The sequence below is a fragment of the Embiotoca jacksoni genome, unplaced genomic scaffold, assembly GCF_022577435.1.
Source record: "Embiotoca jacksoni isolate LCO1_2020_lvr unplaced genomic scaffold, fEmbJac1.0.p SCAF_23, whole genome shotgun sequence".
NCBI classification, from domain to species: Eukaryota; Metazoa; Chordata; class Actinopteri; family Embiotocidae; genus Embiotoca; species Embiotoca jacksoni.
The window spans coordinates 4,732,426-4,756,980 of NW_027185374.1; the positions used below are offsets into that span (position 1 = coordinate 4,732,426).

The 24,555-nt window shown below is 41.1% G+C and overlaps 1 protein-coding gene and 1 long non-coding RNA gene across 6 annotated transcripts in view; both read left to right on the forward strand.

The window, feature by feature from the left end:
- Positions 1–462: 462 nt before the first annotated feature.
- LOC138203479 (uncharacterized) lies at positions 463–16,130 on the forward strand. Its single transcript, XR_011178722.1, has 3 exons — positions 463–832; positions 1,458–1,566; positions 3,838–16,130. It is a non-coding gene; the product is annotated as an uncharacterized lncRNA (long non-coding RNA).
- A 965-nt stretch (positions 16,131–17,095) lies between these two features.
- itsn2a (intersectin 2a) overlaps positions 17,096–24,555 on the forward strand; it is a 38,597-nt gene continuing 31,137 nt past the window's right edge. For 2 of the 5 annotated variants that reach the window (XM_069158361.1, XM_069158362.1), the window contains exon 1: positions 22,434–23,061. In XM_069158361.1, the coding sequence (XP_069014462.1) occupies positions 23,055–23,061 (7 nt within the window). In that variant the 5' untranslated portion in view covers positions 22,434–23,054. The other 3 variants (XM_069158358.1, XM_069158360.1, XM_069158357.1) reach the window with 3 other exon arrangements.

Consider the following 24,555-nt stretch of genomic DNA (forward strand, 5'->3'; position numbering starts at 1 on the left):
TACTGCTTCTATCCAACAGTGTAGTGGTATAAAGTGAAAAATAAACGCTTTTTTTGCAGACTTGTTTAACCTTTATTTGTAGTGTGGCAAAGCGCAATGGCTGCAAATTCCTCAGCAGCCGTATTCTGAAAATAGGTCGGTGGTCCCTTTCCTTACTCTAACCAGCAATGTTTCCACACAAGGAACAAAATGCCAAACACAACTCTGCAATAAGCGACAAACTTTTGTGTTTATATGGCTGGTCCAGCCAAAAAAAATATACATTTGTGCTAAGGGTATATTTAGGTTTAAAGGTTCAAACTAGTTATATAAAACTTAAACTGTGACGAATGTAATTCTAGCTTTTCATTGTGTTTTTTTGTAACTGACGATCAACTCTTAGACTTTTATTGTGAAAATTCCCCATGCCTGTCTTTTGTCATCACTTCCTGCGAGAGCTTTGCGTCGTTTCTCTATCAAATGAGAAAATCGGTTTATTAATTGTGGGAGGTATTTGGAAGAGAGAAATGACTTGATGAATGCGTTGAGAAGATTAGGTGTGACAAACACGGTTGAAAGGCATCTTGGAGTGTGGGGACGAGGGGCATAGTAGAAAGTGCTTGGTCAGATTCCTAGTTGAGGACCGGGTAGATAAATCTGGAAGCCATTGGAGGACACGAGAACCGGAAGGTGGCGATCGTGCAACACTGTGGACGCAAACTGCAAGAAGAAGTATATGCGTCACTTCCCGTGCGACGTTTATCTCTGCTCGAAACGAGGGAATTGGTGAAATTGCGGAGAATTTGTCTGCAGAGCAAGTGAAAGAAATGCCTGCGTGGTCAGCCTAGATTAGGTAAGCCTGCTCCTGATCCGTTTAGTGATTGTTCCTGGCTGCAAAGCGAGATGGCGATCTGTAATGACGATGTAATGGCGTTTGGTGAAGGGAGAAAGTCTGACGTCGCCACGTCCAGAGAGAAAAGAGTTCTCAAGTCACACTATTAGAAAGCACGCAAAAGCTAGGGAAAGACAAAAAAAAAAAAAAAGTACTTCATTTAAACGAAAAGTGCAAATCCTGTTGGGAAAACATCCTTCACCTTGTGCGTCAGAAACCTGTCGTGCGCATCTTTGGGGAGACGCATGTGCCGACTGTGTATTTTACGGGCGTGGCTGCAGGGTGAAGATATCTTCCATTTCTGTTTTAGACCTGAAGTTACAGAGCTCAGAGGGGATTTTACCAACAACCTATCGCAGAGAGGCACACGAGATAAAAGCTAACACAAATCCCTACTGTTGGATGTTTTCTTTATGCTGTTTTTTTTTTTTTGTAAATGTATGTCTGGTTGTCCGTCTCACTTTGCGTCAAAGCGCAGCACACGGCAACTTTTTGCGTCTCCCAAAAGTGTTTTTGTGTGTGTGCGTGCAGTGGAAACCATGCATGCATGAATTAACAAATATTCAAACTTGAAACTTTTATTCAGGGATACACTGGTCGCACCATTCCTCCACCAGTTGGATGGATGTTTTTATCTAGTATCCCAGAGGTTGGGCCGGACATGTCGGAGCAAGACTTAACAAATGGTTTGCCAGGTATGTAGCACACTTTTCCGGTGACTATTAGTAGTATTGATATCCATAAAAGTTTTTTTTTTTTTGTTAAGTGCCAAAACACTTGTATGTGGAGTTCTCCCAAGAACAGGCTGTTTTGTGTCTTCGTCACTGAGGCTCTCCTCTGGTTGGCTGAATCTTTTCTAAGTCACACACGCCTCGGCCAACCACAGGTTTTGTTTAGTCTTCGAGCTTGATAGCTCCATAACAGAATGTCAGCCTTGATACTATACTTGGTACAGGATTTTTTTTTTTTTTTTTTTTTTTTTAAAGACCCGCACCAAGCCCGAACCCCATTATGAGGGCTAACCGGACCGGCACGATCCGCAAATATATACATTAAGCAAACACCTGACCCGGCCCGTAAAACCACCAACACTGTCATGTCATACAGCGTGTAGCGTGCTTTGATGGTCTATCATAGTCGGGGATGACGTTTTCTTATTTAGCACATATATCAAAAAAGGACAGACACTCATGTAGAAAGCAAGGTTTTGAATGAGCCACTGAAGCCGACAGCAAAGTCAGCAGTCTCTCACTGTGGTTTTTGAGCTGTTTGACCAAACGTAATGCACTCATCCTAAGGTAAAACATTACCTATCAAAATTCAACAGCCTCTGGGTCTAGGCTACTAAATAAACTGGTTTTTATTCTTAGCCGGCAAAACAAGTAACCCTTCACTTAAAGATGTCTTGATCGCTATCTCACGATGCATCTCATAGATTTTAGCAGTGAACATTAACGAAATGGTTGTCTACTTGTGTCTTATTTATTTAGCCTTGTGTCAGGTTGCACTTTTGCACATTTCCAGGGTTTAAACTATTTTGACGTGCTTTGAGTGCACGACCAGCTGAGGTGAAAGTGTCCTCATTGGATCTGTTTTTTTCCTGGACTGCACAGCAGCTCTCTAGTGAGCTTGGAAAGGAGAGGGTATCTATAGCGGAGATCCATTAACAAAAAAAAAAAATATATATATATATATATATATATATATGGTTTCTTTCTAGATGCAATGTTTCTGGAAATTATTAATACTTATTCACAACAATACTGTGTAAAGTTTTGCTCCAATTCACTAAAACCCACAATGTTTTCCTCAGTTTATGGATCAACCTAGGCGTATCTACCACCCAGTGTTTTCTTCCATATTAAAAGTTGGACAGTAGGCCGTGCTGAGGGTGGGCATGGATGCGAGTTTTGTGACATCATAAACTTACTGAAGTCCAAACGGCACAGTTGCTGCATAGAGGCTGTGCATATTTCTCCACTGAATGACTGTTTTCACCCTCTCAGGATTTATATAGTACCTAGACCTTGCTTTTAATTAAACGGGAAAGGAAAAACAAAATTTATACAATATGTAACCTTAAAACATGTACATCATTAATCTCGTGTCAGCGTCCATACTATTGAACTGAAGCTATTTTGCCGCATTATAGCAGCAGGCCTGAGCGGAGGTCGAGTCTGAGAAAAAGGTCAGTGCCACTTTTGGCCACAAGTAAATTAAGCTCAATGGAACCTTGTGTCTGAGCTGGCTCCCTTGTTTCTGTTCCTATACGCACAAGGACACATTTATGCTTGTGACAGTAGCGTGCGTTTGAAGTATTACGCAGCATATTTCTACAAATGGTATTCCAATGCTTGTCAGTTGGTGGCAGTTGCACATCAAGAAATTAAACAATACATAAGAATAGACAAAGAAGAAGACGACTTCTGGTTATTTGTCATGGATGTAAAGAATACAGCTTACAGTACTACTAATTTGTCTTGTTTATTTTTTCTTACTGTCTCGGTTACAAATGTTAAGACCTTTTGCTTGAGAACATAAAATTCATCAAAGATTATTATATTTTTGCTTGATATAATGTATGTTTAAATTTTTTATGTTGTAATAAAATGTTTAAGGGCAGCAAATAATGATTTCTTTCTTCATTCCTTAGTCCTTCCTGTTTGACTCACTGCCAAAATGTTGACCAAAGATAAGGTCAAAGACTATTGCCAGATGTAACTGTAATCTTTTTGTTAAGCAAAATTAATCGCAAAGGGATGATTTGTGGTTTTGAGACCCAAAGGTAATAAATCAATGACAAAAAAAGAGAAACATTTTAAATCCTCCTATTTGAGAGTCCATACAATATCTGGTATTCTAGTCAGAATTTTTTTTTTTAAATATTAATACATGTAGTTTATGTATGATTTAAGGCTAAAATACTGTGTATATCATTTGTATTTTTTTTGCTGGACTAAATACAGGAAAAGAAGACAGACGATTGAGAGGATGGACAACAGGGACACGTGCTGTCTGAAGAACAGAAAGAGGATGGAGGCGGACACAGTATGGCAGTGGCGCATTATGCACGTAAAGAAATATTCCAGAAGCCCAGAACCATTCTATTACAGCCATAAAATGGGATTAGACTTTAATCTTGCATCCACCACACAGAAAAAACTGGATTCACAATTATTGACAAACGGTGTCATACTTGAGGTCTGTGACTTTGCCAAAACTGTTAACAAGAGTAAAAGGCATTTTATCACAAACATTCTGGAGAACAATTTTGATCTGAGATTTGAAAATGAGCAACAGAGGACAAATTTTACAGCTCAAATTCAGCACGAACTCAAAGACCTGATCAGAAAATCTCCAAAAGATACACATGAAGTTTTTACTCTTTTTGACACATCCTCTGTGCCAGAATGTAGCAGCAACAAGGCATCTACAGAACATCAGTGTGACGGTTTCCTGGAGGAGATGGAGGAGGACGATGATGACAGTGAACTTGAAGACTTATTTAAGAGTTCACAAACGCCGTCTGTGAAAACGAAAGAAGAGATGGATGGACGACATGTTGATGATAAACATGAAACGGAGTTTTCAGAAACACAGTTAACAGAAGAAGACAAAGAGGATGTTCTTCCTCCCTCGTTCCCTCGTTGTGAAGAAATTGGCTTGAACTTGGACGTCGGGTCAAAACAAAGTCTTGATCCACGTTTATTGACAAATGGCGTGATGTTAGAACTAGAAGACATCACTCGAATTCTGACTGCATCCTACAGCTCCATTGTTCTCAGTGTGTTGGAGCACAATTTTGAACTGGATCTTAAAAGTCAACGGGGAAGAGATGAAGTTTGGTTCATGATATCACAACTGCTCAGAAGGAGAAAACGACTTTCCACTGCTGGTTTCAAAATACACCAAGATTTTAAAGGGGAGTTGTTTTTCAGTCACATAAACTCTCTTAAAAGAGTCCACGGTCCAGAACAGTCCAATACGGAATCACCGCTTCAGGAAAAAGAGGAAGTGACAAAAAGAAGGAGGTTTCCATTAAAATGTAAACAAAAAAAGAGGGTTTCTTCAAAAACAAGTGAACACATCACCAAGAGGCACAAAAGACAAGAGTCTAAAGAGTTGGTGAAAAACATGCTCTCTCATCCCACTGCTTTGTGTACCAGTCAAACAGCAGAGGGTGACTTTAACTACATGTGTCCTATAGAAGCGGACGATATCACAGATTCAGAAATCAGTGGAAATGAGGATCCCTGTCGAACCCCAACAAGTTCTGACATCCCTCGAGAATTATTATCAAGTTGTGTGGTTGCACTCAAGCGTTTACCCACCACCACTGATGGTTCATCTTATTTACCAAATATAAAGGTAGATATGAACCCACCATTTGCAAGTCAGCCTGATAAAAGTAGGCTGCCAGGACACAAAGAGCAGACACCGATTCCAACAAATGTATTAAATGAATGTGACATGGAACCAGAGGAAATGGGAACAGAGAGCGACATGTGGAAGTTGCGTGCCAACCGTGTAAAACAAATCCTCCTTGAACGAGACAAACGGTTCTATCTTTTGGCGACATCAAGGAAAGTCCAACTAGATTTCAATGTTGGATTTGAGCCCAAACAAAATATCAGTGCTGACCATTTGACTGATTTTGTTCTGTTAAAAGTTGCTCGATTTGCCTTAGATATGAGTTCATCCCAGAAGGAATTCATCATGGAGATTCTGGAAAACAACTTTGACTTAGGTCTGCAGAGCAAATACCATAAACATGCTTTTGAATGTGAACTCATCAGCAGAGTAAGACAGCTAAGAAATTGTGAGGATGCAGTCAAATTCTCAAGGGAGGTTTTTGAACTTCCTAATTCCATGTCTCCCATTGATATGACACATCAGAGAATGGGCAGTGTCAATCCTGAACTCGACAGATTATCAAGAATGAGGCCGTGTGATGTTGCTGCCACGTGCGCTCTTGATTCACCTGCTAAAGCAATTTCAAAGAATAGTGTGGACTGTTATCCATTCTGCAAAGAGATTGGCCTGAATCTAAATGTAAACAGCAGTCAAGAAAATAAACTTGATGTCAACAAACTGACCAAAGGAGCAATGACCGAAGTGATAAACTTTGCAGAAAGGTTGTGTGGAACATTTGAGCAGATTTGTATTGATATCCTCAGACACAACTTTGATCTTGATTTGCCGAGCGTAGATTCTGACCTTGCTAGAAATATTCTTGCGTACATTCCTGCTGCAATTGAGCAAAGAAATCTAGTAACAAGTGGAATCCATGTGAAATCAAAGCCCAAAAGAAATTATGACTCAATATTAACAAAACTGCATTGCCAGAACAAATCACATTTAGAAGCTTGTAGTAGTGGCTCTACTCAGGCAACCGTAGACCAAAATGTAAGCAAATCCACTTCCACTAAACAAAAAAGTGACCCCAAATCATTGCTGTGGAAATTGCGAGCTAATCACATTCAGCAAATCCTCTCAGCACCTCATGGAGAAAACTGTCCACTTTATTCTTACTCCAGATGTAAGAAACTAGGCATCGATTTCAATGTAGCATCTGGAGTCAAACACAATCTTGATCCAAAATTACTGACCAATGGCATCATGGTTGAAATTAATACTTTTGCGACAGAACTGCTGTCAGCTGCAAAACATTTCAGCACCGAGATACTGGAGTATAACTTTGATCTAAATTTGAACAGTGAGCTGTATCGCAGCGCCTTTGCAGACGAAATTGCAAGAAAAATTGTACAAATGAGACAGAAACAAGACTACCGATTTCAAACAAACATGCTTTTTGAACTTCCTGACTCAAGGTGTTTAGAAGGATATTCTCCATCGTGCCTCAAATGTTATCAAGATAGAAATTATGACCTTCGTCAGGATGTATCTGACCCTGGTCTCATGCTTCCTGGGCATCCACATGCCATGACTGACATTGTCTCTGTTGATGAAAACTGCACAACACAAAATCTTGTAAAGAATCCAACATCTATTTCCCAAACATCAGAGGAGATGTTAACGAGCTCTTACCTTCACTGCAAGAAAATAGGTTTTAGCCTGTGTGTGGACAAAGATCACCCAAGAGATAAACTTGACACACATGTATTGACATACGCAGTTATGTCCGAAGTAAATTCTTTTGCCAAAAAACTGTGTGGAAAAAAAATTCAAATTATGAAAGATATCCTTGAACACAACTTCAACTTGGACATTCAGGACCAACAATTGCATTTTGGATACTTGTTCAGCAAACTGCCTCTAAATCCTGGAGAGTTCACATGGTTCACTGAAGTTTTTGTTTTTCACAAGCTTTCTCACAAAGATCCTGCGGTTGGGAGTGAAAGTAAAGAGCTAAATGGGTTGTTGAGAAGTGAAAGTGAGGAAACGTTCGGAAAAATACAACCGGAAATGCAAACAAAGAAGGAAAGTGCAATGCTGCAAAGACAAGTGCCTAAACGGGTGGAAGAAAACATGCTCTCTCATCATGTTGCTTTGTGTGCCAGTCAAAGAGAAAAGGACGACTTGAACTACATGTGTCCTGTAGAATCGGACAACATGCCAGATTCAGAAAACAGTGGAAATGAGGATTGCTCTGAATACCCAACAAGTTCTGACATCCTCAGAGAATCGCTACCAAGTGGTGTCGGTGTACTCCAGCCTAGCTTCATCGCCACCGATGGTTCATACAGTTTACCAATTGTAAACGTTGATGTGGACCTACCATCTGCAACTCATTCTGATAAAAGTGGGCTGCAAGGAGACAAAGAGAAGACAGAAATTCCAACAAATGTACTAAATGAATATGACATGCCAGAAGAGGAAGTGGGAACAGAAAGCAACTTGTGGAAGTTGCGTGCTAACCGTGTAAAACAAATCCTCCTTGTACTTGACAAACAGTGCCGTTGGATTGGGAATATCAGCAAAGCCCTAGAATTCAATGTTGGATTTGAGCCCGAACCAAATATCAGTGCTGACTATTTGACTGATTCAGTTCTCGTTAAAGTTGCTCGATTTGCCTTAGATATGAGTTCATCCCAGCAGGAATTCATCATGGAGATTCTGGAAAACAACTTTGACTTAGGTCTGCAGAGCAAATACCATAAACATGCTTTTGAATGTGAACTCATCAGCAGAGTAAGACAGCTAAGAAATTGTGAGGATGCAGTCAAATTCTCAAGGGAGGTTTTTGAACTTCCTAATTCCATGTCTCCCATTGATATGACACATCAGAGAATGGGCAGTGTCAATCCTGAACTCGACAGATTATCAAGAATGAGGCCGTGTGATGTTGCTGCCACGTGCGCTCTTGATTCACCTGCTGAAGCAATTTCAAAGAATAGTGTGGACTGTTATCCATTCTGCAAAGAGATTGGCCTGAATCTAAATGTAAACAGCAGTCAAGAAAATAAACTTGATGTCAACAAACTGACCAAAGGAGCAATGACCGAAGTGATAAACTTTGCAGAAAGGTTGTGTGGAACTTTTGAGCAGATTTGTATTGATATCCTCAGACACAACTTTGATCTTGATTTGCCGAGTGTAGATTCTGACCTTGCTAGAAATATTCTTGCGTACATTCCTGCTGCAATTGAGCAAAGAAATCTAGTAACAAGTGGAATCCATGTGAAATCAAAGCCCAAAAGAAATTATGACTCAATATTAACAAAAATGCATTGCCAGACCAAATCACATTTAGAAGCTTGTAGTAGTGGCTCTACTCAGGCAACCGTAGACCAAAATGTAAGCAAATCCACTTCCACTAAACAAAAAAATGACCCCAGATCATTGCTGTGGAAATTGCGACCTAATCACATTCAGCAAATCCTCTCAGCACCTCATGGAGAAAACTGTCCACTTTATTCTTACTCCAGATGTAAGAAACTAGGCATCGATTTCAATGTAGCATCTGGAGTCAAACACAATCTTGATCCAAAATTACTGACCAATGGCATCATGGTTGAAATTTACACTTTTGCCACAGAACTGATGTCAGACGCAAAACATTTCGCCACAGAGATACTGGAGTATAACTTTGATCTAAATTTGAACAGTGAGCTGTATCGCAGCGCCTTTGCTGATGAACTTGGGAGACAAATTGCAGAAATGAAAAAAAAAAGATTCTCTGTATCTCAAAAGAAAGCTCTTTTTGAACTTCCTGATTTGAGATGTTTAGAAGAATATAATCCACACTGCCTCAAATGTTATCAAGATAGAAATTCTAAGCTTTGTCAGGATGTATCTGACCCTGGTCTCATGCTTCCTGGGCATCCACATGCCATGACTGACATTGTCTCTGTTGATGAAAACTGCACAGCACAAAAGCCTGCAAAGAATCCAACATCTATTTCCCAAACATCAGAGGAGATGTTAACGAGCTCTTACCATCACTGCAAGAAAATAGGTTTTAGCCTGTGTGTGGACCAAGATCACCCAAGAGATAAACTTGACACACATGTATTGACATACGCAGTTATGTCCGAAGTAAATTCTTTTGCCAAAAAACTGTGTGGAAAAAAAATTCAAATTATGAAAGATATCCTTGAACACAACTTCAACTTGGACATTCAGGACCAACAATTGCATTTTGGATACTTGTTCAGCAAACTGCCTCTAAATCCTGGAGAGTCCACATGGTTCACTGAAGTTTTTGTTTTTCACAAGCTTTCTCACAAAGATCCTGCGGTTGGGAGTGAAAGTAAAGAGCTAAATGGGTTGTTGAGAAGTGAAAGTGAGGAAACGTTCGGAAAAATACAACCAGAAATGCAAACAAAGAAGGAAAGTGCAATGCTGCAAAGACAAGTGCCTAAACGGGTGGAAGAAAACATGCTCTCTCATCATGTTGCTTTGTGTGCCAGTCAAAGAGAAGAGGATGACTTGAACTACATGTGTCCTGTAGAATCGGACAACATGCCAGATTCAGAAAACAGTGGAAATGAGGATTGCTCTGAATACCCAACAAGTTCTGACATCCTCAGAGAATCGCTACCAAGTGGTGTCGGTGTACTCCAGCCTAGCTTCATCGCCACCGATGGTTCATACAGTTTACCAACTGTAAACATTGATGTGGACCTACCATCTGCAACTCATTCTGATAAAAGTGGGCTGCAAGGAGACAAAGAGAAGACAGAAATTCCAACAAATGTACTAAATGAATATGATATGCCAGAAGAGGAAGTGGGAACAGAAAGCAACTTGTGGAAGTTGCGTGCTAACCGTGTAAAACAAATCCTCCTTGTACTTGACAAACAGTGCCGTTGGATTGGGAATATCAGCAAAGCCCTAGAATTCAATGTTGGATTTGAGCCCGAACCAAATATCAGTGCTGACTATTTGACTGATTCAGTTCTCGTTAAAGTTGCTCGATTTGCCTTAGATATGAGTTCATCCCAGCAGGAATTCATCATGGAGATTCTGGAAAACAACTTTGACTTAGGTCTGCAGAGCAAATACCATAAACGTGCTTTTGAATGTGAACTCATCAGCAGAGTAAGACAGCTAAGAAATTGTGAGGATGCAGTCAAATTCTCAAGGGAGGTTTTTGAACTTCCTAATTCCATGTCTCCCATTGATATGACACATCAGAGAATGGGCAGTGTCAATCCTGAACTCGACAGATTATCAAGAATGAGGCCGTGTGATGTTGCTGCCACGTGCGCTCTTGATTCACCTACTGAAGCAATTTCAAAGAATAGTGTGGACTGTTATCCATTCTGCAAAGAGATTGGCCTGAATCTAAATGTAAACAGCAGTCAAGAAAATAAACTTGATGTCAACAAACTGACCAAAGGAGCAATGACCGAAGTGATAAACTTTGCAGAAAGGTTGTGTGGAACATTTGAGCAGATTTGTATTGATATCCTCAGACACAACTTTGATCTTGATTTGCCGAGCGTAGATTCTGACCTTGCTAGAAATATTCTTGCGTACATTCCTGCTGCAATTGAGCAAAGAAATCTAGTAACAAGTGGAATCCATGTGAAATCAAAGCCCAAAAGAAATTATGACTCAATATTAACAAAACTGCATTGCCAGACCAAATCAAATTTAGAAGCTTGTAGTAGTGGCTCTACTCAGGCAACCATAGACCAAAATGTAAGCAAATCCACTTCCACTAAACAAAAAAATGACCCCAAATCATTGCTGTGGAAATTGCGACCTAATCACATTCAGCAAATCCTCTCAGCACCTCATGGAGAAAACTGTCCACTTTATTCTTACTCCAGATGTAAGAAACTAGGCATCGATTTCAATGTAGCATCTGGAGTCAAACACAATCTTGATCCAAAATTACTGACCAATGGCATCATGGTTGAAATTTACACTTTTGCCACAGAACTGATGTCAGACGCAAAACATTTCGCCACAGAGATACTGGAGTATAACTTTGATCTAAATTTGAACAGTGAGCTGTATCGCAGCGCCTTTGCTGATGAACTTGGGAGACAAATTGCAGAAATGAAAAAAAAAAGATTCTCTGTATCTCAAAAGAAAGCTCTTTTTGAACTTCCTGATTTGAGATGTTTAGAAGAATATAATCCACACTGCCTCAAATGTTATCAAGATAGAAATTCTAAGCTTTGTCAGGATGTATCTGACCCTGGTCTCATGCTTCCTGGGCATCCACATGCCATGACTGACATTGTCTCTGTTGATGAAAACTGCACAGCACAAAAGCCTGCAAAGAATCCAACATTTATTTCCCAAACATCAAAGAAGATGTTAACGAGCTCTTACCTTTACTGCAAGAAAATAGGTTTTAGCCTGTGTGTGGACAAAGATCACCCAAGAGATAAACTTGACACACATGTATTGACATACGCGGTTATGTCCGAAGTAAATTCTTTTGCCAAAAAACTGTGTGGAAAAAAAATTCAAATTATGAAAGATATCCTTGAACACAACTTCAACTTGGACATTCAGGACCAACAATTGCATCTTGGATACGTGTTCAGCAAACTGCCTCTAAATCCTGGAGAGTCCACATGGTTCACTGAAGTTTTTGTTTTTCACCAGCCTTCTCACAAAGATCCTGCGGTTGGGAGTAACTGGACAGAGCTAAATGACATGCAGAGAAGTGAAAGGAAGGAAAGATTTAGAAAACGAAAATTGGAAATGCAAGCAAAGAAGGAAGGTGACATGCTGCAAACACAAGAGTCGAAACAGTTGTGTACCAGTCAAACAGCAGGGGGTGACTTCAACTGCATGTGTCCTGTCGAAGCAGACAAAATCACAGATTCAGAAGAAAGTGGAAATGAGGATCACTTACGAAACCCAACAAGCTCTGACATCCCCAAAAAATCCCTTTCAAGTTGTGTGGTTGTACTCAAGCCTCTACCCCCGACCACCAATGGTTCATATATTTTGCCAAATGTCAACGCAGACATGGATCCCCCATTGTCACGTCAGCCTGATAAAAGTGGGCTGCATGCAGGGACAGAGCAGACACAGATTCCAACAAATCTACCAAATGAATGTGACATGGAAGAGGAGGAAATGACGACAAAGGGCAACATATGGAAGTTGCGTGCCAACCGTGTAAAACAAATCCTTGTACGAGACAAACCGTTCTATCTGATCAGGAAAAAAAAGAAAATCAGAACAGAATTCAATGTTGGATTTGGGCCCAAACAAAATCTTAGTGCTGACCGTTTGACTGGTTTTGTTCTACTTAAAATTGTTCGATTCGCCTTAGATATGAGTTCATCCCAGCAGGAATTCATCATGGAGATTCTGGAAAACAACTTTGACTTAGGTCTGCAGAGCAAATACCATAAACATCGTTTTGCATGTGAACTTATGAAGAGAATAACACAGCTTAAAAATTGTGAGGATGCAGTCAAATTCTCAAGGGAGGTTTTTGAACTTCCTAATTCCATGTCATCCATTGATATGACACATCAGAGAATGGGCAGTGTCAAACCTGAACTCGACAGATTATCAAGAATGAGGCCGTGTGATGTTGCTGCCACGTGCGCTCTTGATTCACCTGCTGAAGCAAAACCGACTTTAAATGCTGAAACTACACCGCATTTACAACCTGAAACAAATTTCCAGAAAAGTGCTGATCCTTATGCCTTCTGCAAGGAGATTGATCTGAAACTACATGTGAAAAACAGTCAAGGAAATATGAAACTTGATGTCAACAAACTGACCAAAGGAGCAATGACCGAAGTGATAAACTTTGCAGAAAAGTTGTGTGGAACTTTTGAGCAGATTTGTATTGATATCATCAGACACAACTTTGATCTCGATTTGCCGAGTGTAGATTCTGACCTTGCTGGAAATATTTTTGCGTATATTCCTATTGCTATTGCGCAAAGAAATCTAGCAACTGATGTACCTATATCCTGCCGGAGGCGAAAAGGATATCATCGCTCAATATTCGCAAAACTGCTTTGCCAGAATGAAGCAAATTTAACAGCTTGTAGTAGTGGCTCCACTCAGACAACCGTAGACCAAAATGTAAGCAAATCCCCTTCCACTGAACAAAATGATGACTCCAATTCACTGCTGTGGAAATTGCGAGCTAATCATATTCAGCAAATCCTCTCAGCGCCTCATAGAGAAGATTGTCCACTTTATTCTTACTCCAGATGTAAGAAACTAGGCATCGATTTCAATGTAGCATCTGGAGTCAAACAAAATTTTGATCCAAAATTACTGACCAATGGCATCATGGTTGAAATTTATCATTTTGCCACAGAACTGCTGTCATCCGCAAAATATTTCGCCACCGAGATACTGGAGTATAACTTTGATCTAAATTTGAACAGTGAGATGTATCGGAGCGCCTTTGCTGATGAACTTTATAGAAAGATTTCACAACTGATGCAGAACAAATCCTTCAGAAATCAAACAAAAGTGCTTTTTGAACTTCCTGACTCGAGATGTTTAGAAGAATATAATCCACCCTGCCTCAAATGTTATCAAGATAGAAATTCTAAGCTGGATGTGTCTGACACTGGTCACACGCCTCATGTTCATCCACATGCTATAACTAACATTGTCTCTGTTCATGCACAAAGTGCTGCAAAGGATCCAACCTCTATTTTCCAACCATCAGAAGAAACGGTAACGAGCTGTTACCGTCACCGTCACTGCAAGAAAATAGGTTTAAGCTTGTTTGTGGACAAAGACCACCCCAAAGACAAACTTGACATCAACCTGTTGACATGCACAGTCATGTCCGAGGTGTATTGGTTTGCCAAAAAACTGTGCGGAACAAAAGTTAGGATTTTCAATGATATCCTTGAGCACAACTTCAACTTGGACACGCAGAACCAACAAATACATCCTTCATTTTTATTCACCAGAACGCCTCCAAATGCTGGAGAGCCCGCTTGGTTCAGTGAAGTGTTTGTCATGTACCAACCTTCTCATAAAGATCCTACAGTTGGGAGTAAAAGTAAAGAGCAAAATGTGATCAAGAACAGTGAACGGAAGGAAACGTTCAGAAAAAGACAACTGGAAATGCAAACAAAAAAGGAAATTGCAGTGCTGCGAAGCGTTGATTCAGGTGCCAAAAGATTGAAGAAAAATGAAGGCACAAGAGAACACCTCTTTCCCATCTGCAATGAAATAGGTCTGGACCTCGATGTGACATCAAAATCAGGAGACAAAGAAAAACTGGACTTGAATCTACTGACAACATCTGTAGTTTTGGAGATGCATAAATTTGCATCGTATAAAACAAGACACTATCTCCCAAACACTTTGTATGAGATCTTAGACTATAACTTTGATCTTAGCTCACAACATCCCAGGTGTTGGGAATTTACCATAGCTACTGCAAGCAAAATCAGTGCCTTTGTCAAAACATGGAGGAATAATCCACATCGCCGAGTAGAAAAGGTCTTTAAGTTACCATTTGTCATCAGTCCCATATCATCAGAAATGTCAACACAACAACAAAACAAGAACAGAGGGAACTCCTCCTCGGAAGAACCACACAGACAAACGAACGAACAATCTTGGTTCGATGATGAGTCCTCACTGTTTCCAGCAGATTATTGGATGGAAATGGAGATGAATGATAGTCCCATGAGGGCAGGTTGTGACAGTCTTCTCCATGGAAACATCCAGATCAAACAAGAGGAATATGATCCATATTATGCTGATATGAGTTTAGAACTGGACACTGATGAGGAATATCATCCAAATTGTGATGCTTTTCAGCATTCCTGCCTGCCTGCAGCACAAGTATCTGAAGGAGATGATATGCGAGATGTAGCTACAAACACTGAGAGGCTCATAAAAACAGAATCGGACACGGATGATGTCAAGTGTTTTGTCCCACTTGAACGAGGAGGATCCCTGGAATACTCCATGGTGACCATCGGTCAGGACACTGAAAGCACATTGATCAAAGAGGAGCAAGAAAATGTGCCGGTTGAGTCAAACCATTGTGGCGTTATTTCAAACGCAGGAAGTGAAATGGACATCAAACAGGAAGATCAACCATCATAGTGTACAGATGAGGAAGGTTTTTTGTTTTTTTTTTTGTTTTTTTTTTATACCAAACACATCAGCAGTAATAGATGTTGTCTGTTCAAGGAGAATGTGTTCGACTTATTTCAAAGCTGCACAAGTGTATATTTTACGATGATGCAAAAGCCTAAACAGATCGAGGGAATTGACTGAGAGGATTCAGCAATAACCCTTAAGGCAAATGCACCACAGTTAGAAATTGTATAAATATTTCGTTCCTTTTTTTTTTTTTTTTTCTTTTTTTTTTATCTGTTTTTGATGCTTTCATTTGTAAAAAATAATTTTGGATGAGGATCATATGATGTTAAACTTCACTTTACCTTCGCTTTTAATCCAGCCATTAAATATATTCTGGTCTTTTTGTGAAAGTGCTTTTTCTCATCTTTCTGGGTTCCACTTTATTCATTATTGGTGTATTTTTTTTGTGTCTTGTGTACAGTCATTATATATATATAGATATATATATATCAAGACTTGTGCAGTTGTATACGAGTTGAACGTTCAGTGGGTTGTACAATTACTTTATATATATATATATATTTAGTTTTTATATCTTTATTTTGTTGCTTTATCAAAAAGGAGTAACTGCAATGAAAATGACAGTGTAAATTACAGGAAAATTGTGGAAGTTGTTTGAACCTGTAAAGTAACTACATATAGACTGATGTATAAGTATTTGAAATATTGGACAACTGTATTACTCTATTTTTATTTTATTTTTTACTTTTTGTATAAAGTTTTGAAAGCATCTCGGCTTGTGGCTCATAACTATTTGCCTAATGGGGTGGAAATATAGAAAGATATTTGGTGCTGACACATCAATCCTTTGAGAGCATGAAACACCAACTTTTATGTGAAACTGCCACGTCATCAGCTTGACCAATCAGGTTAAGTATCAAGCTCAGGATGTGAATGTTTAACCAGTAGATGTAATACTAAACTTAAGCTGTTGGCGGCGCTCCAGACCAGCAGCTTTCTTATTTCATTTAGGGACCTATCAGACTCTGTGAACCTCACTAATGTACAATTTAATTACAGATTAATCTCAGAGGAATTTCTTCACCACAGATGCCTGATAAAATAGTTGGATTTAAGGTTTGATATCAAAGTTATTTCGTGAAGTTTTGGACATCTTGGCAATGTGTGCGAATGGAGCACCTGTAAAGTCTGTCAAAAATGTGGCTTTGAAGTCGTCCAACAAGTTCAAAATGTCAACAAAGAACCGGAGACCAAAGGTGAAGTGGCTGTGCCCTCAAAATGAAAGTCGAGCGCAAACACAAGAGTGAAGTAGACACCCTTTATAACAGGCTTTAGTTTATCTCCAATCAGGCCATCTCATTGTACAGCACATTTAATATCTGGTTATGTTGGCACTGAACCTGACTTCTGTCAATGTTATTTATTCAACCAACTAATTATAATCAGTGTTTACCTTTCTTTCTTTTCTTTTTTTTTTCCTATGTTTGCACATTGAAAATATAATAAAGTTAAAGCTGAGTGTACAGGGAGGCTTCACACATGCATCCAACAATCACTAATCCTCGCAGTAAGAAAAGGTCTGCGCAAAGGAGGAAGGAAGCTCGTGCAGACATGACCACAAACGCTTCATTCAGATATTTGAAACAATAGAACCTGAAATGTCAAGTTTTAATTTTGAAAGGGAAAGCCGGAAGTCACCTGCATAATTCTGTGTAACTTGCCCGTGGGGCCGGAGACGCCCATTTCCAGTCCACGCACACCCGACCCGGCTGCAGGATCGGTTCCTCCCTCTTCTGGAGCTCGATTGCCAGCCTGCATGTCGAACACCGCCGTCTTTCTACCGCAACAGGTAAATGAAAATATGTCATTTTCAAGCTTAGCAAGACAGAGCAGAATATAACAATTGCTGGACGCTGCCACCTTCGATTTTTATTTTTTATTTTTTTTTCCTGCTTTTTCAAGGTAAGTGGGATGTCCTGCTTTGTAACATTGAAAAAAAAAAAAGGCGATCAGTTGTAGCGTATGAACATAATAGTGGTTTCATCACCTGGAGTGAGGAGATTTTTTTTTTTTTTTTTTTTTTTTTTTTTTTTTTTTGGATCCTCAAATGTGTATTTCTAAAATCTGTCACTAACCCCGAGTGCTAGCCTATTGTCTGCGTCTTACATGAAGAGCACCTATGTGGTTGAAACATTGCTTGTTCAGACCTCACACCAATGACTTCAAATATATTGACTGCATTTTGACAACAAAAAAACCCAACTTGCATTTAAAGGTAATGTATTTGTGAGCAGCAAAAATAAGGGCTGGCATCTACAAATTGCAAGCGTTGTTGCCTGCGTCTTGAATCCACAGTGTGATGAAAGCTGCAAATGTGTTTCTGAGCAATTTCATAGTTGTATTACAGAGACGTTGCTGTAACCTGACACAAGACACAATCAGACAACAGGAAATGACATCATTGTTTTATGACAAAAGATGTAAATCCGGAGGTGTCTTCACTGAATATGTAAGGCAGAACATTCATTTTTTTTATAAATGATACTAATTTCCATATATCGAGGTGACAAATCACTATAATCGGGACCTGGTGAGTGTCTGTGGTATCCTTACTTGGCCCAGCAGCTACATTTTTTTTCCCTTTATGTCTAAATATTTATTTCTATTTCGACTCATCTGTTAAAATATTTAAAAAAATGATAACCCAAGTATGACTTCTTGTTTAAAGCCTGTCCGGTATATTTGTTACCCCAGCTGTAAAGCACTGCATATGGAAAGGTGTTATAAGATGTTCAAATGGTTCAATGTCAGTGCAGTTTTTCCACTCTGGTGTGAAATGACTGGAGCAGGGTTCACTGTTAATGTATGCTTGTGTTCATTTACTGCAGTATAGACTAATTATAGCAATTGCTTAGTGTGTGTGTGTGTGTGTGTGTGTGTGTGTGTGTGTGTGTGCATACGTACGTGTGCGTTCTGCTGCTTTCTGTGAAAACAAAGACAAGCCTTTCTTTGCTTAAGTGGCAAAGTCCATATAAAATGCAGTTTCTATGACATCTGGCCCCATCCCAGCGGGGACTGTTGCACATATCCACCTGCCAAGACACAAGGCATTGCATAACGCACACGTGTACATAAACAGATACGAACATACGGTAATTGCTGTGATGAACTGATGGACTTTCAGGGGTCCATTTGTTATATGGCGGCTGCAGCAGCGTGAATCTGAAGGCCAGTTTGAGGTCAGTTTGACATTATTCTTGAAGTCAAGCAAAAAAAAAAAAAAAAAAAAATCTTGCGCCAAAGGTATGTACGCAAAAAGCTGAGGTAGGACATGCTGCTGAGTGTGTGTTTTCAGTGTTGGGGGTGGGGAGCGTATACAGGAAAAGAGGCTTTGGTGAATCATTGCGTTGAGCTGACCCACAAACGTATCCATAGGATAAGAACGATTTTACTGGTGGAAGCGTCCTTGATTTTCACCTGCAGCACAACAGAGGAAGGTGTGTGTGTGTGCGCGTGCGCGTGTGTGTGTGTGTGTGTGTGTCTTTGTGCGTTTCTGTGCTCCTGCGAATGGGCAGAAAACAGCAGCGCATACACATAGGACACACAGGATACACACACACACACACACACACACACAGGACACACACACATACACACAGGCTTTCTTTCTTCCTCGGGCTCCGCCAAAGCTTCCTGGGCTGTGTCTGTCAGAACAGGGTCCCCCTCTGTGTGAGGAGTGTGTGTCAGACACACTTGTGCACACAAGCCGACGCATTGATATGCACATCCAACTGGTCCGGTGCAGCGCACACAGGTGTCAATCAGCATGCTGGGGAGGGTCAAAGGTTCTTTGACTCATTTCCTCGGGCGGTGCAGTCGGGTCAGCGAACCGCTGATCCTTAAAGCGACTTACGCCGTTCCACAAATCAGAAAATAAGAGGAGCATGATTGTACACCATTTTCATCTGCGTTATGCTCCCTATTAGCACCTTAAAGAAATTAAAGCGCGGGCTGGAAAGTTCTCAGTTCTTACGACCTAATCTTAAATGCTTACTGAGTCTGAGCACATAAATACGTTTATTTTTCCTTATATTATAAGTGTTTTACACCATAATATTTGTTTAAACGCTCAACGGGGGGGCTGCAAGTAGCATTGTAAGATGACAAACTGAGTGAAACATTTTGTTTTGAGTCTGAAGGTACAGTCGGTGTTTATGTAGAGGGTGTCCTCCGTGGCACGTGTTGATTCAGTCTTGTTTTGTATCCAGGATATGTCCTGTTTGAACAGGGACGTCTCTGAAACGGAGTCAGTTGGAGACAGTATCTGGTATTTGAAACCGCACGCACCGCACGCTTTCAGGGTCCCGAAGTGTTTGTGATCTGCTAAATACCCTCATACGAGGTGTTTGCACAAGTGACTGGATATACAGGTTGCATTTGAACTTCTGCGAACTGGATATTGTACATAGTGAAGGAACATTTCTACCCGTATGACTTCGTACATTATTACCATATGTCAGCTGAAAGAAGCTGAGAAGCTGAAAAGATGTCAAATCGTGTCTTTGGGGAATTTTATTATTTGAGGCAAAAAAAAAAACAACAACAAAAAAAACATCTCCTCAGGATGATGACATACCAGAAAGCCCGTTGTACCGTCACCGGCTCTTCTCACGTGTGGAATTAGCTAATTAACAATAAGTGAAGTGTTTACCGAGTAAAAAGGTAAACATGATTAAATTAAAATTGGCTCGTTCAACACAAACTAACTCGTACGTACAATAGTTGTGGCTAAATATCCACAGCACGGCCGGGTGTAGCCTAACTGTTAATTAGCTGACTGAACCGGCATCCGCCAAGTTAACATATGACCTGTTGAGAGTGTAGACTAAAAGAGATAATAATAATATGAAGGGAAAAAAAAAAAAAAACTCACCTGGCATTTGATCAAACGTTCTTTACTGGTGTGATTTGACAAATAGATGTCTGAGATTAGTTATCATTAGCGCAGGCCAATCATTTGACTCGCTGGTTTAAAAGACCTTTTTTCACAGATGAAGACGACTTCACACATTCAGCAGCGTCACCCGCTCAAACACTTCTTACAATTCCTCTCAATAATGACGTGGACTGGAAAGAGTCGTACATTTTTCACAAATAACACCGCAGATTGCATTATATCGAGATAATAACTCGAGTAAGGTCGGCATCGTCACATTTCTAAGCCAAGTTGAAACGAGCTTAGCGACTGAGAACTTGGAGGGAATTCACGAATTCACATGACGTGCCAAATAGAGACGCCCCGCGCACGCTTTCCCTTTGCTCCGTGCTCTGCACCCCGGAGCTCGTCGATTTCGGTGGTGACAATAATTTTCACTCCGTCTTTGCTCGTCTTTCCAGTACTTGGCATCACTGCGTCGAGAATAGAGTTCGCCCGGACGTTTGAAAAGCGTTTCTGCGAGATGTATCAGGATTTATGAAGGATCGTAGCAGAGCAGGGTTGAACGCGACTCCCCGTAGCTTGCAGCCATAACCGGAAGTCTCTCGTGTTGCTAATCTAACTTAAATAGATCTATTGTCTGTCACAGGTAGAAAGCTCGTTAAAAACATGCCCCAAAAAAAGACTCAAAACTGGATTTGCTTACACAGTTCTACAGAGTATTGAATTAAGGGTATGACTACTTTTGTAAATGAAATAGGCCTCTTTCAGTTTGTGGTTTTTATTCAATTAAAAAAAGAAAATGCAATAATAAAGTGTGCAAAAGTGAAGGCGTGCGAGTACTTTCTGAATCCACCGTAAACACTCTTAACAAGATTGTCTTTGTTGAACTACTTTCTTTCTATCAGTCCCTTTGAATTCCCGTTGATTAATTTAAGACTGTGCACCTTAAATGTCATTGTCGTTTGCTTGTGTGCGAGCTGTTTATTGCTCATGCCATGCGCAGACAGTCGAGAGCATGCGGAGGCATGCGCCACAGTGTGCGGTTCTTTGCTCTTGAGCAACTGACAGCCATCACAGCCACAGTCTCCCCGACAAGAATTCACACAAAAACAGGGAAGCCAATGATGGAGCGGTAGTCTGTTAAGAGCAGAGGGAGAGCAGGGAATGAAAGAAATTGTGCGGCAGCCGTAACAGAAGGAATGCACGTTTGATTGAATGACGAAAAGGAGATCAAGGAGCTGAAGTGGAAAAGATAGATTGGAGGAAAAGTAGAAGTGTGGAAAAAGATGTGATTTGGTGAAAGCACAGAGGAGATCGCTTGGACCCGACGGGAATCACAGCAGATGAGGAAAACCCTTGCTTGTAGAGAGAGAGAGAGAGAGAGAGAGAGAGAGAGAGAGAGAGAGAGAGAGAGATAAAGCAAGAGGAAATATCGTGAGGGGAGGGGGCGGGGGCCCTCATGGAAAGAGAAACTGCAGAAACAGAAAAAGGAGGGACACCACAGCCAATAACGAAGTGTATATTTTCAATTTAAAGATGTAGGAAGCATGAATGACCAAGAATATGGAGAGTATGTTGGCAAAGCAATTGAACTGAAGAATGATTCAGAAACAACAGTAAAAGCAAAGGACCAAGCAGCAGGCTTTTCCGTGGTGTTAAAAAAAAAAAAAAAGAAAAGAAAACCGAAACCCCACGCTCACTCGGCTCGTTTTCCAATTTAAGAGTTTTTACCTGCATGGGCTCATCTGTCCCATCTACCTCCTGGGACTCTGCCAAAGATCCCACAGATCGATCTCATCAGGTGGGCCAGGCTCCCTGCCCACTGCACTCAATACAGCCATAAGTCCTTTGTTTGTGTGGTGCACATACATGTAAGCATACTGTGTGTGTGCGTGCGTGTGTGCGTGTGCGTGTGTGTGCGTGCGTGCATGTGTGTGTGTGTGTGTGTGCGTGCGTGCGTGTGTGTGTGTGTGTGTGTGTGTGTGTGCGTGTGTGTGTGTGTGTGTGTGTGTGCGTGTGTGTGTGTGTGTGTGTGGATAGATAGAGATAGACAAGTGTTTTCTGTATGTTGCTAGTAAGACAAATATAGATTTTGTTCGCAAAACAGAAAGAGATGAATCCAAATTGGATGGCATTCGCACAGAAAGCCAAATGTCACAGACTAAATATCAGCGGAGAAACGCCACGATTTGCAAAAGACTGCTGGCTTCAGCCGCCATCTGTGATCTGAGAGTGGGGAGTGATAAATGCTGCCATTCTCACAGGCCACCATCATTTCTCTCTGCGCTCTCTATTCCCCCGACCGTCTGTCCTCTTCGGTGCCCACCGCTCCGTATTGGCATTGTCTGTGTCCTTTCCCTTCCTTCTCCTCTCCTTACCTACCTGCTCTCTGTCATTTTGTCACCCTCCTCTCTCTCTCTTTATGTCCCCTCCTCCGTCCCTCCCTCATTCTGCCATCCCTTGCCGTCGTAGCGGTTCACTGTGCCTTCCTTGCATTGTTAACAAGATGAGATTTTTTTTTTATTTTTTATTTTATTTTTTTTTATTTCTGCTATTGCGCACATTTAGATCGCCTCCGCTCTGTTCCTCATTCACACACACACACACACACACACACACACACACACACACACACACACAATCACACTTACGTCTCTCTCTCTCTCTCTCTCTCTCTCTCTCTCTCTCTCTGCAGATGTCTGAGAGCTAGCCAGCTGAGTGGAGGACTTCCCTCTCTGCCCGTGCTCTCCACCTGCAGCCATGAATGGTAAGAGCACTTTGTTTTTTGGTCTTTGGCGTGTTTGCTGTCATGATGTGTTTGCCTCTCACGGGGAGGCAAACATGCACCCTGATTGGAACAATGGTCAGGACTGAGAATGAACCTGAATGGAAACAGATGGGTGAGGAAAGAAAGCAGAAAGAGGAGGGAAACCGAGTCGAGGCCAACAAGCGGCCGTTGTGCAGCGCACCTTTTTTTTTTTTTAAACTTTAATCTCTCCTCCGGTTGTCTTCCCATCAAGCCTGAACGTTTGAGTGCATCTGTTGCGGTCACTTTGAACATCCTCTCTGTTGTGTGGGACCGCTTGTGCCAAATGTGGAGTGTGAATTGTCAGATCACGCGACTGGGATATTGATCTGCCATCAGAGGTGAAGGATCAGACTTTAACTGAACCCATTAAAGTGAGACGTACGTTGTGTGAACCCTTACAGGAAAGAGGGCCTGAAGGAATATGGGATAATTACCTTTTGATTCATTTCAAGCCAAATCATGAGCTATTTTGTGGCATGTTTTGACGTGGGGACTCTCTCTGTTTCTGTTGTGCTCCGAATCTGAGGCGATGCATCGTTTTGTTTTTTTTCCCCTTGCTGTGAACCAAATTGCTCGATGCTGTGTGTATGTGTGCTTTAATCCTCTCGTCTCCATCCTTTGATCGTGGAACACAGTTGCTGTTCCTCAAGGCTCTCTCTGGGAAGTGCCTTCGATAAAGTGTGTGTGTGTGCGTGCGTGTGTGTGCGTGTGTGTGTGTGTGTGTGCGTGTGTGTGTGTGCGTGCGTGTGTGCGTGTGCGTGTGCGTGTGTCAGATGCATCGTGTCCACATGACTAATTCGTCAGTTTAACAAGCCACACAGCAACCACACTCTGTGCTTTAATCTCTTCCAGTAGAGTCACACTGGGGGGGAAAAGGAAAAAGAGACACAAGAAACAACATCGGCATGTGATGAGTTTCTCAATGGAAACATATGGGGAGGCTGGAGATATTTGCACGTTCGTCAACACAGAATCTGTAATGAGGTATTTGCAAAGTCATTAGTCAGTGTGTGTCCAAACCAGGGGGACAGTGTGCAACAGAGAAGAAGAGGAGCGCGTGTTTCTGTGTGTGTAGACGGAAATGCTGCAGCGTGCCAAGACTGTTGATCCACCGGAGCTATCTGAAGCATCAGCTCGTCTTCCCCAGGTGAAGCGTTTGATATGTAAATAGTTGTGAGAGCGGTGAGGAGAGGTTTCCCTCAGAAGACCGGAGCCGGGTGTTTTGGGGGATGGACTCGAGCGTCTCCCGAAGCCTGTTGCAGCACCTAGACAACAGCGCGCACACGCTGACAACGAGAAGTAAAAACACACGAGGCACAGGCTCTTTGTGTCACAGCTGGCGAGGTGGTGAGCTGTGGTACGGTTGGCTTTAATTCTGCACAGGTGACGTTGCGGTGGAAGCCACATTAGTGATTTGTATTTCTGCAGTTTGACTTTACGTAATATTGTCTC